Here is a 13,961-nt window from a genome sequence, read left to right on the forward strand (position 1 = left end):
CAGCTTTGACTTAGGGTTGGATCGAAACTACGTTTGGAGAACACTCAAAAGACACCATTTTCATCCTTATCGAGCGACACTTCACCAAGGACTGCATGACGGTGATAGACAGCGCCGACTCGATTTCTGCAATTGGTTTTGCCTCATGGCTGACGCACACCAGGATTTTCACGATCAACTACTAATGTCCGACGAATGTTCATTCGGAAGAGATGGACCTTTCAACCGTCAAAACCAACATATGTGGGACTACGAGAATCCAACATATGTGGGACTACGAGAATCCAACATATGTGGGACTACGAGAATCCAACATATGTGGGACTACGAGAATCCAACATATGTGGGACTACGAGAATCCAACATATGTGGGACTACGAGAATCCAACATATGTGGGACTACGAGAATCCAACATATGTGGGACTACGAGAATCCAACATATGTGGGACTACGAGAATCCAACATATGTGGGACTACGAGAATCCAACATATGTGGGACTACGAGAATCCAACATATGTGGGACTACGAGAATCCAACATATGTGGGACTACGAGAATCCAACATATGTGGGACTACGAGAATCCAACATATGTGGGACTACGAGAATCCAACATATGCGGGACTACGAGAATCCAACATATGCGGGACTACGAGAATCCAACATATGCGGGACTACGAGAATCCAACATATGCGGGACTACGAGAATCCAACATATGCGGGACTACGAGAATCCAACATATGCGGGACTACGAGAATCCAACATATGCGGGACTACGAGAATCCAACATATGCGGGACTACGAGAATCCAACATATGCGGGACTACGAGAATCCAACATATGCGGGACTACGAGAATCCAACATATGCGGGACTACGAGAATCCAACATATGCGGGACTACGAGAATCCAACATATGCGGGACTACGAGAATCCAACATATGCGGGACTACGAGAATCCAACATATGCGGGACTACGAGAATCCAACATATGCGGGACTACGAGAATCCAACATATGCGGGACTACGAGAATCCAACATATGCGGGACTACGAGAATCCAACATATGCGGGACTACGAGAATCCAACATATGCGGGACTACGAGAATCCAACATATGCGGGACTACGAGAATCCAACATATGCGGGACTACGAGAATCCAACATATGCGGGACTACGAGAATCCAACATATGCGGGACTACGAGAATCCAACATATGCGGGACTACGAGAATCCAACATATGCGGGACTACGAGAATCCAACATATGCGGGACTACGAGAATCCAACATATGCGGGACTACGAGAATCCAACATATGCGGGACTACGAGAATCCAACATATGCGGGACTACGAGAATCCAACATATGCGGGACTACGAGAATCCAACATATGCGGGACTACGAGAATCCAACATATGCGGGACTACGAGAATCCAACATATGCGGGACTACGAGAATCCAACATATGCGGGACTACGAGAATCCAACATATGCGGGACTACGAGAATCCAACATATGCGGGACTACGAGAATCCAACATATGCGGGACTACGAGAATCCAACATATGCGGGACTACGAGAATCCAACATATGCGGGACTACGAGAATCCAACATATGCGGGACTACGAGAATCCAACATATGCGGGACTACGAGAATCCAACATATGCGGGACTACGAGAATCCAACATATGCGGGACTACGAGAATCCAACATATGCGGGACTACGAGAATCCAACATATGCGGGACTACGAGAATCCAACATATGCGGGACTACGAGAATCCAACATATGCGGGACTACGAGAATCCAACATATGCGGGACTACGAGAATCCAACATATGCGGGACTACGAGAATCCAACATATGCGGGACTACGAGAATCCAACATATGCGGGACTACGAGAATCCAACATATGCGGGACTACGAGAATCCAACATATGCGGGACTACGAGAATCCAACATATGCGGGACTACGAGAATCCAACATATGCGGGACTACGAGAATCCAACATATGCGGGACTACGAGAATCCAACATATGCGGGACTACGAGAATCCAACATATGCGGGACTACGAGAATCCAACATATGCGGGACTACGAGAATCCAACATATGCGGGACTACGAGAATCCAACATATGCGGGACTACGAGAATCCAACATATGCGGGACTACGAGAATCCAACATATGCGGGACTACGAGAATCCAACATATGCGGGACTACGAGAATCCAACATATGCGGGACTACGAGAATCCAACATATGCGGGACTACGAGAATCCAACATATGCGGGACTACGAGAATCCAACATATGCGGGACTACGAGAATCCAACATATGCGGGACTACGAGAATCCAACATATGCGGGACTACGAGAATCCAACATATGCGGGACTACGAGAATCCAACATATGCGGGACTACGAGAATCCAACATATGCGGGACTACGAGAATCCAACATATGCGGGACTACGAGAATCCAACATATGTGGGACTACGAGAATCCAACATATGTGGGACTACGAGAATCCAACATATGTGGGACTACGAGAATCCAACATATGTGGGACTACGAGAATCCAACATATGTGGGACTACGAGAATCCAACATATGTGGGACTACGAGAATCCAACATATGTGGGACTACGAGAATCCAACATATGTGGGACTACGAGAATCCAACATATGTGGGACTACGAGAATCCAACATATGTGGGACTACGAGAATCCAACATATGTGGGACTACGAGAATCCAACATATGTGGGACTACGAGAATCCAACATATGTGGGACTACGAGAATCCAACATATGTGGGACTACGAGAATCCAACATATGTGGGACTACGAGAATCCAACATATGTGGGACTACGAGAATCCAACATATGTGGGACTACGAGAATCCAACATATGTGGGACTACGAGAATCCAACATATGTGGGACTACGAGAATCCAACATATGTGGGACTACGAGAATCCAACATATGTGGGACTACGAGAATCCAACATATGTGGGACTACGAGAATCCACACTGGGGATTTCCTCACCGCCACCAAGTGCAGTTACGCTTAAATGTGTGGGCTGGTCTGTTAGGTGGCAGAATTATTGGCCCGTTCTTCCTGCCAAATCGTCTGAACGGTCAAAACTACTTGGAGTTCCTTCAAAATGAAATATCCAACGTGTTGGGCGACATTCCTCTGGCCGAGTACAGACGCATCTGGTTCCAGCAAGATGGGGCGCCACCTCACCAATATCGTGACGTGGTTGCATATCTAAACGACGAGTTTCCTGGAAGATGGATCGGAAGAACTGGTCCTGTTCGTTGGCCTGCGACTTTTTTCTTTGGGGATTCGTAAAGGACTACGTATACCAAACACCTGTGACGAGCGTTAAAGATTTACGACAAAGAATCATCGAAGCATGTCGCCGGGTGACTCCAGAAATGGTTCGGGGAGCATTTCGCAATATGCAACATCGTGCATATATGTGCATTGCATCAGAAGGTGGCATTTTTGAAAACATTTTGTAAAAGTCATTAAAAAACATTTGTCACTTGGGCTAATTATTATTTGTTTATTTTTCTAAATCTTATAACTGAAATGCATGTTACCTAGTACAACTTGTTTTTTCCCCCGACCTCCAAACTCAGTGAAAAATAGGTCTTTTTCACCGAACCAAAATTATTTTTACACTTTCGACTATGCCCTACAACTTTTCTATTGAAAAATTTTGCGTGACACCTACCGGTGAAAAAATAAATTTTCCAAAACGGCACAAAATCGTTCGATTTTTCTGAAATTTAATAACCAAAGCCTTCCATACCTAACAAATAAACCCTGAAAATTTCAGAACCCTAGCATAAATACATTTTGAGAAAAATGGCCTGATCGAGCAAATTGAGACATCCTGTAGATTAAAACTTAAACGGAATTTTAAAAGTCAATCGTATCCAAAATTGTAAGACTGCGTATTTTTTTTCAAAGTGCCTAAGGGGGGTCAGATAGAAGGGGCTGGCAAATCGCCGCTAACTAAATTTAACCCGTGAAACTTGGTTGTGCAGATAGAGGCAACCATACTAAGTATTCTTAGAAAAAACGGCGGGGTTATGTCCATAGAAATCTCATAGGTAACTAGAATGCTGCCGTGTAACTGGCAAATGGGCCAAACGACGTGGCAGACGATAGCCAGATCTCAGCCAATCAGAGCTCAAAGAGTGGTTCTGCCAAGAATTTAATGTCACCAGAGAGAATGACGTCACTTATCTCCCGCTATAGTAGCGGATCCAAGGAGGATTATTATCCTCCTTGGCGGAACCACTCTACGGCCTCTCATTGGCTGAAGGTTCAAGGAGAACTGGCGTCAAGCTCGGCCGTAGGCGGCAGCATTCTAGTTACCTATGAGATTTCTATGGTTATGTCACCCAGGGCCGGACTGGCCCGCGTGGCTAACCGGCGATCGCCGGTCAGATCGGGGCTAAATAAGATCGGGGGCCACATTCCCGACTTATAGAGGTTATGCACTTCTGGGGCCAACACGAATTCATAGCCGGTGGGGCCAACTACTAGCCAGTTCGGCCCTGATGTCACCCCGTTCAAAAGATATGGAAGGTGGTTAAAAGGTGGACGATGACGATGACGACGACGACGACACTTCACAACATTCTAACGAAAACAATAGTCCCACTCTATATATATATATATATATAGATGTGGAACTAAAAAAGAGAAAGGGGGGGGGGGGGTTTCCACCAGTTTATTATTTTTAGTAGTGGTCTGGCGGTCTGAAAAACATTTTTTAGTCAATGCTATTTGACTTTATATATGTGTTTAACGTGATAATTTATTAATATATTTAATAAATTTCAAACTTGTATTTCGATACAACATTTATTTAAATAAAATAAATAAAGATATCAGGTAGTTTCAGTTAATATCCAATGGGGTTTATCTTGCTTCTTTAAGCGTTTTTAGCCTCACCTCTAGTTATACAGGGATTGAGACTCTTGACGTGTGAATACACCACGTCCACGGCGCTAGCTCCGAAAGGGACTCGATCAAAATTTAATTGATACGTCGTTCGATTGGTATTAGTTCCCTCTATATAACTATACCAGTACCGAACCTTTGTTCTTAATCAAATGGGGTTTTTTCAACCATGAAAAAAAATTTGGGCATAAGTCCCCGCGAAACCATTAATTTTTTTGTCAACGACCACTGAGGCAACAAATATGATAATAAAGGGCAGGGGTGAGGCTTCTATTATGATCTGTGCCATATTGTTTTATCTTGCTCTGTCTATTAAATTTTTTCAGATTGATTCCAACACCCCTGCTTCTTTCGAAATGTTTTGTGCAGATGCTGCTGTTACAATCATTTCTTTACTTGGAAAGTTTAGGTTTTATCCAATTTGAATATATGGACTATTTATACTTGGAAAAGGTAATTGAAGTTAATAACAAAGATTTAAGCCCAATTTTTATTATTTACAGTAGTTCATGTGTGAAAAATGCAAAAAAAAGTGTAATAAACCTCCATTCTCCAGCTAGAATCTCCATGATATACTTTAAAATTGTCCATGTTTGCCCTGTTCTAGCAATAGTGGATTTGATTTTAAAATAACTTTATTGTTTAAATTATACAATTTCTTCTGGCATAACTGTTATTTCCAAAATATTCTGTTCTCTACGAACTGTAAATTTTATGGGATTTCCGTCATTAATAGCTTTATAAATATCATCTGCTGAGATAATCTCTTTCTTATTTATGTGTGTTAGAATGTCTCCAGGTTGCAAACCAGCCCTGCAATCGCAAAATTTTCAGTAAGAATTTAATTTAGAATATTGGATAAAAGGACGCATACAAGTGAGCTGGGGAATCCAAAATAAGTTTCCAAATAAGTACTCCTTTGTTAACATGGGGAAAATTGAACCTTTTCTGTTGCAGTTCCGCAATTATGTGTGGGGTCAATGTTAACATGGTAATGCCCAAGAAGAGTCTTTTGGGTTCCTCAGTTTTAGTACCAAACCCACCTTTCCCTAGAAAAAAAAATGTCCAGTAAAGAACTCTTTAATTTTTGATGCAAAAATGTGAACCTATTTTGGCCTTGGAATTTTCAAGAAATGTTTTAACATAATCAGCTGGAATTGCGAAAGATATACCAGCAGTAACTTTCATTGTGTTAATTCCAATAGCCTCCCCATCCTACTTAATAAGAATTCGTCATTATTACCATATTTTAATACGCAATTGCAAATTTAATTTGGTTATTTTACCAAATTAACTAAAGGCCCGCCAGAGTTTCCAAAATTAATGCTAGCATCTGTTTGTATGTATTCCATTTCTTTATGTGGAAGCCCCAATTCTTTGCTGCCCCTATGCACCGAACTAATGACGCCAGCTGTTATGGTGTTACTTAGAGATAGAGGACTTCCCATTGCAACAACCCATTCTCCTGGGCGCAATTTGCTACTATCTCCTAGTTTAATAGTGGGCAGATCATTCTAAAGTAAAATATAAGAATAACTCGATATTGACTTTTAATTAAGGACCAAAATTAGAATAATAACTTACAGCTGGTATTCTTAATGTGGCCAAGTCTTTTTGAAGGTCGCGGTCTTCAACCATTGCTTTGAAAACCCTTCCGTCATATAATTTACAAATAACAGATCTGGCATTACCAATTACATGGGCATTAGTGATAATGAGTCCATTTGACTCTATGATAAATCCAGAACCATTAGACAACGTTGTTTGCTGGTTAGTATAGGGGTGCCTATTAATTAATTGAAATTAATTTCAACACCAATTTTCATAATTTAGTAAAGCACCTTCCAATAATTTCTATATAGACAACAGCTGATGCAACTTTCTCTACCACATCAGCTATAAAATTGTTGGATGTTTTGGGGGGCTTGCCTTCTAAGCTAAGAGCTTTCACAGCACCACTTAAATTCAATTTTTGGATATAGTAATTGACACAGAAACCAAACGTTACTACTATCCCTATTCTAAAATATTTTCCAATTTTATCTTTGGTGGAAAAATTATTATACTTGTAAAATATATTTCGATAAATATCTTGATTGCGTTTTTGTATGGAATCTAATAAAATAGGACCTAGTTGTCCCTTTTTCGAAAAACCCAAGTGTCTGTATGTTATCAAAGCGGTACGACGTACACAACAGAATAATGTAGAAAATCTATTCATATTTAATCTATCTTAGCTTCGTTCCTGTGAAACGGGCACGGCCAGAAAATTTCAAAGGGTTGACCACGAGGTCGCCATTTGTTTTCAAAAGAGCTGTCAGCTGACGTTTCTATGGTTTCTAAGCAGACAACCAAAAACATGTCAAAGGTGAAAGGTCATTTATTACCGTATGGTTAGTGCATATGGGTTAGTGGTCAATATTTTCCTACTGTAAATGTATATTTTGTTTCACCTGAAGAGGTGATATTATAGCTAATTTATTTAATAATAATTTATTTTAAATCTTTAGCAATGAATTCCAATTTAACTGTGCCAGTGTTACATGACTCCTCAAAATTGATTTTCAAAAACTTAAGGATTACAGCTCTTATGTTTGTGGATAATTATATTTTAGCTGGTAAGACCTTCTTTCTTGTTTAAATCAGTAATTTACAAGTCGTGATTTTTCTTAGGTGAAGGAAACAATTTAATATGTTATACGTGTGATGGCAAAGAATTAAACCAGATAACTCTCCATAAGAACAGTGTTATTCATGGCTTACGCCCAAAATACAGAGACACAGAACAGAAAATTAACATTGCTGCATTTGGTGCAAAAGCATTCTCAATCATTTGGGCGAGATGTAATGAAACTTTGGACTTGGGCATTTACAAAACATATGAAATGGATGATTGGATTTGGGATGTGATATGGATGGAAAGCATGCAAGAAGTGAAGTCTCAAACAATCGCCATAGCATTAGCACATAATAGTATCATATTATGGAGTTGCACAATGGGCACCAGCATTAAAAGGGTTCAATCCGCGGAACTCTCACTGTTGTATTCCGCATGTTTAATCGGTACGACATGGGACAATATAGTGCTTGCAGCTGGTACTGTTTTTCAAGAAATTATTATCTGGACACCTATTTCTAAAAAAGGAGAAAATGAGGGTCAAGTTCTTCACAGATTAATGGGCCACCAGGTTAAACTCTTGATATTTAACTATTTTAAATCATTATTTTATTTATACTTGTTTAAATTTATTAGGGTGTAATATTTTCAATTAAATATAATGAACGCCACAAGCTACTCTGTTCAACATCTGATGATAGGAGTGTCAGAATTTGGAAATATACCGCTACTGAAAATGATTGGTTTAATGGTAGTTTTTCTCTGCTTCATACCCTCTTTGGACATGAATCTAGAGTGTGGCAGTCTGAAATTTGCTCAAATAATCCTTTTATTGTTAGCATTGGAGAGGTATTGGAAGTGGATTTACATTACTTTTGAGGTTAAGACTATATGATTTGTTTTCTAAGGACTCTAATTTTTGTATTTGGAATTCTGAGGACGGCTCCTTGATAGATTCCAAAAACCTTTCAGTAAGAGTGAACTTCATTAAACTGACTTTTACCTTTTATTAAATGTATGTGTTTCTTAGAGTGGAGGTTTATGGAGTTTGGCGGTTAATGAAGATGAATCTCTAATTGTAAGGTTTCTTTGAGTTCCAAATATTAAGCTGTTGTGTAAATGTTTTTCTTTTATTTTTGAAAGGCATTAGGGGGAGGCGATGGCAGTGTTTCAATAAAAGATCTTACAAAAAAGGGATTTCAATTGGAAGAAAAGTCTTTTCCACTGCCAGATGTAATATTCTTTCAGAACTTGCTATTCCTAGAATGTAATTACAAATAATAATTATACATTCTTTATTATGGCCAGAAATATGTTTTGTTGCCGAAACCAGACCCCAAAGACTTTCTAAGAAATATTGCATTATTGCACAAAAATAGTGAAACAAAAGTTGTTGTAACCACAAATAATGGGTTAGGTACGTTATTCAAGGAATCGTTTTATCTAAAATTAAAAATTTTCTTATTTCTTTTTTCCGTTTAAGTTTAGTGCTTTTGAAAGATATATCAGGCTCAAAATGGGAGATGCTGTACTATGATACCTCTCTGGCCAAGTATTCAGTCCTTTCAATATGGAATGGGCCTCACGATTATTGCATTGCTATTGGAACCCATCAGGGACATGTTTATTTATTTAGTCAGAATACATTACCTTTTAAAATGGAAAATGTTCATGATGGCATAATTCATTCATTATTATGGAACAAAACTGACAATTTCAGACAGTTGATGACTTCAGGACCCAAAGGCAGTGTGGTAAGCGTAACTTTATTGATCTTCTCCTAAACTTATATTTAAATTTTAGATTTTATTTATACTCTAGTGTCTGTGGGATTTGGGAGAAGAAATTACCAAATCATCTGTAAAAAAAATGTTCGAACTTGAACTTCCAATGTGCAAACAAAGATTTCCAGCTGCAATATTACTGTCACAAAGTGGTTACTGTTTGCTTGGTGACCGGATGGGAGGACTTCACGCGTATAATGTCCAACTAGTGAAAAAAAATTGTAAACCGTTTCACAGCTTACCAGACTTCCATGGCAAAAATGGTGTTACCGATATGTGCGAAATAGATAATAATTTGGTCTTAACTTCGGGAAGAGATGGCCAAGTTGCAACTTTTAGAGTGGGTCTGTCGAGGGGACTAGACTTGCTCTATAGTGTAAAAGTTCCTGGTAGTAAACTAGAATGGATTGGCCGTATTTTAAGTTGCAATAAGGAGAATACAAACTTGCTATTAGCTGGATTTCATACAGTAATATGATATATAATGTTTTTCTTTAAATTATTAGTTTCATGTTTTTTATATAATTGTAGACAAAGTTTGTATTGTGGAGTCAAAAGAAACAGTCTAATCTAATTGAGATATCTTGCGGTGGAGGACATAGATCCTGGGATGTCTGTCTAACAAATAAAAATATCCCGTTTATTTTTACCTGCATTAGACAAAATCAAGTACTGACTTACACAAGCCAAGACAATGTGGATAGCAATTCCTACATTAATATAAAAGTAATTGTAATTTTCTTGCTAAAGGTTTTTAGATATTAAAGTAATTTTTTCCTTAGCCTGGCTTTCATATGTCCAAGATATGGTGTGGAACGTTGTTATTTCCATGCCTTATTGCAACAGGAGGAGAGGATAATTTAATTATAATATCTCAAATCAAAAATGACTTCGTGAGAAAATGCTTGACTCTAGCTGGTCATATTTCTATTGTCAGAGCCTTATCCACCACTCCGCTTCCTGATAAACAAAGATGTTTATTGCTCTCTGCTGGAGGCCAATCTCAGTTTATTATATGGGAAATTTGGTTGGATGCTAGCTTGGGTCAGTTTTTCCTTTCATTGCAAGTACTTCTCGTCTATGTTTTGAAATTTTTATGATTCATAATTAGGGTCCATTGGACATTGTAGACTTGCCACTCATTTTCTGAAGGGAGACCAATTACCAGGTGATATTAGGAATGGAAAAGCTGTGACAGATACTCACCGAATGCGTTATATGGATGCAATAATTAAACCAGCCAATAATCTCGGAGAATTTGATGTTATTTTGGCAGGCTCTGATTCTGTTGTCAGATTTTTCAGCTTCACTTTATCATCAAGAAAAATTAGTGTTCTTTCAAGCCTCGCAGTTGGACGGTCGTGCATTTTCAAACTTGAATTAATAGATAATAATTGTAGGATATTATTTTATTCAGAATTATTTCCTGTGAAATTAGTTGTAAGTTTCCAACTTTTATGCAGTAATAACGGGAGATGGCAGTGGTTTTATGACTGTTTGGAACCTACAATCTAAAGATATTTACACCAAAAACCTGTCTTTGAAGTTACACCAAGGGGGTATAAACTCATTAGTGGCTTACAAATTCATTGGTGAAAAAATGAGCAAAATCTGATGTTAACTGTTAAGTTAATCAAACTTAGTACTTTAATTTTCTAATTTCACCAGATAATGAGTGGTTAATTTGTTCCGGTGGTGATGATAATCGAATAATGGTACTTACAGTCATAATTGATTCAAATGGAACTATAAAAGAATCGCAAAGAATTTGTCTTGATCTTCATGCAGCTCAAATTTCTGGTAAGGCTTTATAACGTGATTTAAGTGTAAATAGATTTTAGCTAATACTGAAATACATTTATTCAGGACTCCAATTGAGCGTGTTACGTAACAGTTATCCCCAAAAAGGTTACATCCATTCAGTTTCAATTGACCAAAGGTTAAACGTTTGGGATTGGGAAATTATTGACTCCAGATTCAAGTTTGGTAGCAGTGAGGTTGATGTTAACTTATTATCAATTACCTTCAGTCACGTGTCAGATATAGCTGGCTGCATTTTGATGGACCAGTAAGTGCATTTTCAATTATTTCACAAGTCAACAATACCAATGTTTGAAATGGACTTATTAACGAACTGGAACGTGCTTCCTTTCAAAGCTTCCGATTATTCTGTAAAATGGGAGCTACGCAATAAAAAAAAATCTTTACGTACCAGAGGAAAAACTTTTACTAAACGGAACGGCGTTCCAGTCCATTTTGAGCACTGAACAATACTCAAGTGAAAACAATTCCCTTTTAAAATAGGTCTACAAGCAATCAAAGAAGAAAAAGAACTACTCTAGTCTATGGATGTGGGGTGGAATTGTATTCTCATAATGAAAGCTGACAATTTCACATTTTTATATATAAAGTGTTATTTTTATTCATCGTTTGGAAACTATATATTTTTAACCAATTTCCTAACCAACCACGCAAAAAAAAACTTCATATATCTAACGGGAAACTTTACTTGAAAGTTAAATATTTTTAAAAATCTCACTAAAGGTTTGAGGATTCTTATACATAATTTATAAATTTTTCAAATATACAATTAATAATTGTTAGTTCCTATATGGAGCATTTAAATCTTAACGTATAGCTTGAGCCATGTGTAAAGGCGTTAGCATAAGTTCGAAAGCGGTGTCCTTAAGATTAGCTCCTCGCAGATTAGCTTCATGAAGATCACTACCTGATAAATCGCAATTCTGAAAAGAAAAGGTATTTGTTTACGAATAAAGGTCTTGATTTAAAACTAACTAAACAAAATCAACCACCTCTAAATCGGCCCCAGCCAAAACCGCGCTTCTGAGATCGCAGTTTTGCAAGTTTGCGTTTTTTAATGTCTACAGATTAAAAGAAGGTTCTGTTATTAATAATAGATTGATTAAACTTTGACAAAAAATAGAATTACAGCGACTCTGAGATTAACTCCGGCCATCTGACTGCCTTCTAGATTGGCACTCTTAAGGTTAACGCCTTCCATGTTGGATTTGATGCCAGTTGGATCTTCCATATTGCACGATTTGAGAACGGCACCTTCTAAATTGGCACAAACCATTTTAACACCCCAAAGTAATGCCCCTTCTAAGTTGGCTTGCGAGAGATCAGCTCTCTCCAAACAGCAGTAGCTCATATTAGCCCCTGCCAGTTTGGCCCCTTTGAGATTTGCGTATTTAAAATTTATATTTCTCAAGTCCATCCTACACAAATCAGCCCCAGCCAAATTAATTCCCTGAAATCGCAATTCGGACGTGTGGGGTGTTGAGATTAATGCATCTATTACATCGCGCCTCGTTAAAGGCATTTGGTCAGTTGGACCCTCCTCTTCTTGATACATTGATTCCAAGATAGGAATGACTGATTCTATTCCGAAGAATCGAGCTTCTTCTACAACCCCTGTATATTGCAAAAAAATTTAAGATGAGATTATTTGAGAATTACAACGAATATCTTACCTTGGGGGTTTATATTATTATCGAGAATAATTTGACCATGCCTGAGATAATTGAGTAATGGTTCAAAATAAGTAGGACTGCGGTCTATAAGGAAAGCACCTCTTTTATCTACAGTACTGGGCCATAATGGACTAGATGTACTAGCGTGAGCTTCATCTGATGAGGCAAACATTCTCGCTAGCATTGAATTAGGTTCCTTCGTTGTTAAAGTACTCCTTAATAAATAAAGCAAACGAATAAAGCTTATTTTAGAATAATTTAAAATAAAGGGGGGAAAACTATTACTTCGTAGTTGAAAACAGCTGTCCTCCTACATTTAGAACAACCCAGTCTGGATGAGATATAGTAGGAGAAGAATTGTCTTTATTTAATTTTGCTGAGCATTTTGTACAATGGGGTGTAGAATGATGGTGCTGATCAGTGGGATCTTATCCAAGAAAAAAAAGCAATTGTCAATGCAAGTTTAATAGAGGCCCATAATAAACTTTTAATTTACAAATGAAGGATTCTCCTTCACTGACATAAAGTATATCGTCATCTCTGTTAATAAAGATATGTCTCAACATCTTGAAATGCTTGAATTTACAATTTTGTTAACATACCTGATTAATTTAGGATCGTCTATTTCGCCTCCTTGTGGTGTGTACAGTTTTTGAGCTTTATTATTAAATTTATGACTAATAGTAACTAATAACTCCTCCAGGGAATGATTTAACATGACAACCTGTTAAATAATACGTATGTATGTTAAAACTACTTTTCATTCGATACCTAAATAATACTACATGTCCAGAGCAGAGAGCAGGTAATTTTGATGGACCAAGGCCTATTGAATTTAAGTAAAAATTTTATTATTTACTTTTCCATCTACACCGGAACCATTACGAAAAACAATCACTCTCTTCATTATATTGGTCATTCAAAAATTTTACGCCATTCGGAACAATAGAACTAAAATTATTAATTAAGAAATCATCCCTAGGCTCTAGCCCGTAGCCCCGCTTACGAAACTCGCTTCCCACTGAATGTGAAAAACAATTAGGCTAGTGTACTGTAAGTCGAACACTTGTACA

The 13,961-nt window shown here is 38.1% G+C and overlaps 3 protein-coding genes across 7 annotated transcripts; 1 reads left to right on the forward strand and 2 right to left on the reverse strand.

Annotated features, from left to right (window-relative positions):
• The first annotated feature begins 4,989 nt into the window (after positions 1 to 4,989).
• On the forward strand, positions 4,990 to 12,023 carry LOC149933048 (tRNA (34-2'-O)-methyltransferase regulator WDR6). Of its 4 annotated transcripts, none has more exons than XM_090157506.1 (19): positions 4,990 to 5,254; positions 5,320 to 5,446; positions 7,231 to 7,386; positions 7,504 to 7,611; positions 7,667 to 8,181; positions 8,247 to 8,459; positions 8,519 to 8,581; positions 8,641 to 8,688; positions 8,754 to 8,843; positions 8,919 to 9,027; positions 9,099 to 9,364; positions 9,432 to 9,863; positions 9,926 to 10,120; positions 10,177 to 10,438; positions 10,506 to 10,790; positions 10,858 to 10,986; positions 11,063 to 11,194; positions 11,261 to 11,462; positions 11,552 to 11,628. In XM_090157506.1, the coding sequence occupies exons 3-19, from the start codon at positions 7,326 to 7,328 to the stop codon at positions 11,586 to 11,588; spliced, it is 3,147 nt and encodes a 1,048-aa protein (XP_090013632.1). In that variant the 5' UTR covers positions 4,990 to 5,254; positions 5,320 to 5,446; positions 7,231 to 7,325; the 3' UTR covers positions 11,589 to 11,628. The 4 variants fall into 4 exon arrangements, with proteins under 4 accessions (XP_090013632.1, XP_090013631.1, XP_090013634.1 ...); XM_090157505.1 differs by lacking the exon at positions 11,552 to 11,628 and adding an exon at positions 11,699 to 12,023 and having other exon boundaries at positions 4,991 to 5,254; XM_090157508.1 differs by lacking the exon at positions 11,552 to 11,628 and adding an exon at positions 11,699 to 12,023 and having other exon boundaries at positions 4,991 to 5,254; positions 7,231 to 7,361.
• On the reverse strand, positions 5,611 to 7,319 carry LOC149933049 (serine protease HTRA2, mitochondrial-like). Its single transcript, XM_090157509.1, has 6 exons — positions 6,835 to 7,319; positions 6,578 to 6,779; positions 6,280 to 6,507; positions 6,100 to 6,208; positions 5,868 to 6,042; positions 5,611 to 5,806 (listed from the first exon to the last, which is right to left on the reverse strand). The coding sequence occupies exons 1-6, from the start codon at positions 7,212 to 7,214 to the stop codon at positions 5,641 to 5,643; spliced, it is 1,260 nt and encodes a 419-aa protein (XP_090013635.1). The 5' UTR covers positions 7,215 to 7,319; the 3' UTR covers positions 5,611 to 5,640.
• Positions 11,884 to 13,934, reverse strand: LOC149933050 (BTB/POZ domain-containing protein KCTD9). 2 transcript variants are annotated; one of them, XM_090157510.1, is made up of 8 exons: positions 13,748 to 13,934; positions 13,491 to 13,612; positions 13,385 to 13,428; positions 13,174 to 13,315; positions 12,889 to 13,103; positions 12,345 to 12,829; positions 12,205 to 12,276; positions 11,884 to 12,138 (listed from the first exon to the last, which is right to left on the reverse strand). In XM_090157510.1, the coding sequence occupies exons 1-8, from the start codon at positions 13,805 to 13,807 to the stop codon at positions 12,022 to 12,024; spliced, it is 1,257 nt and encodes a 418-aa protein (XP_090013636.1). In that variant the 5' UTR covers positions 13,808 to 13,934; the 3' UTR covers positions 11,884 to 12,021. The 2 variants fall into 2 exon arrangements, with proteins under 2 accessions (XP_090013636.1, XP_090013637.1); XM_090157511.1 differs by having other exon boundaries at positions 12,208 to 12,276; positions 13,748 to 13,933.
• Between the last annotated feature and the right edge of the window lie 27 nt (positions 13,935 to 13,961).

This window comes from Leiobunum rupestre, chromosome 8, assembly GCF_980474605.1.
Source record: "Leiobunum rupestre chromosome 8, qqLeiRupe1.1.hap1, whole genome shotgun sequence".
Taxonomy (NCBI): Eukaryota; Metazoa; Arthropoda; class Arachnida; order Opiliones; family Sclerosomatidae; genus Leiobunum; species Leiobunum rupestre.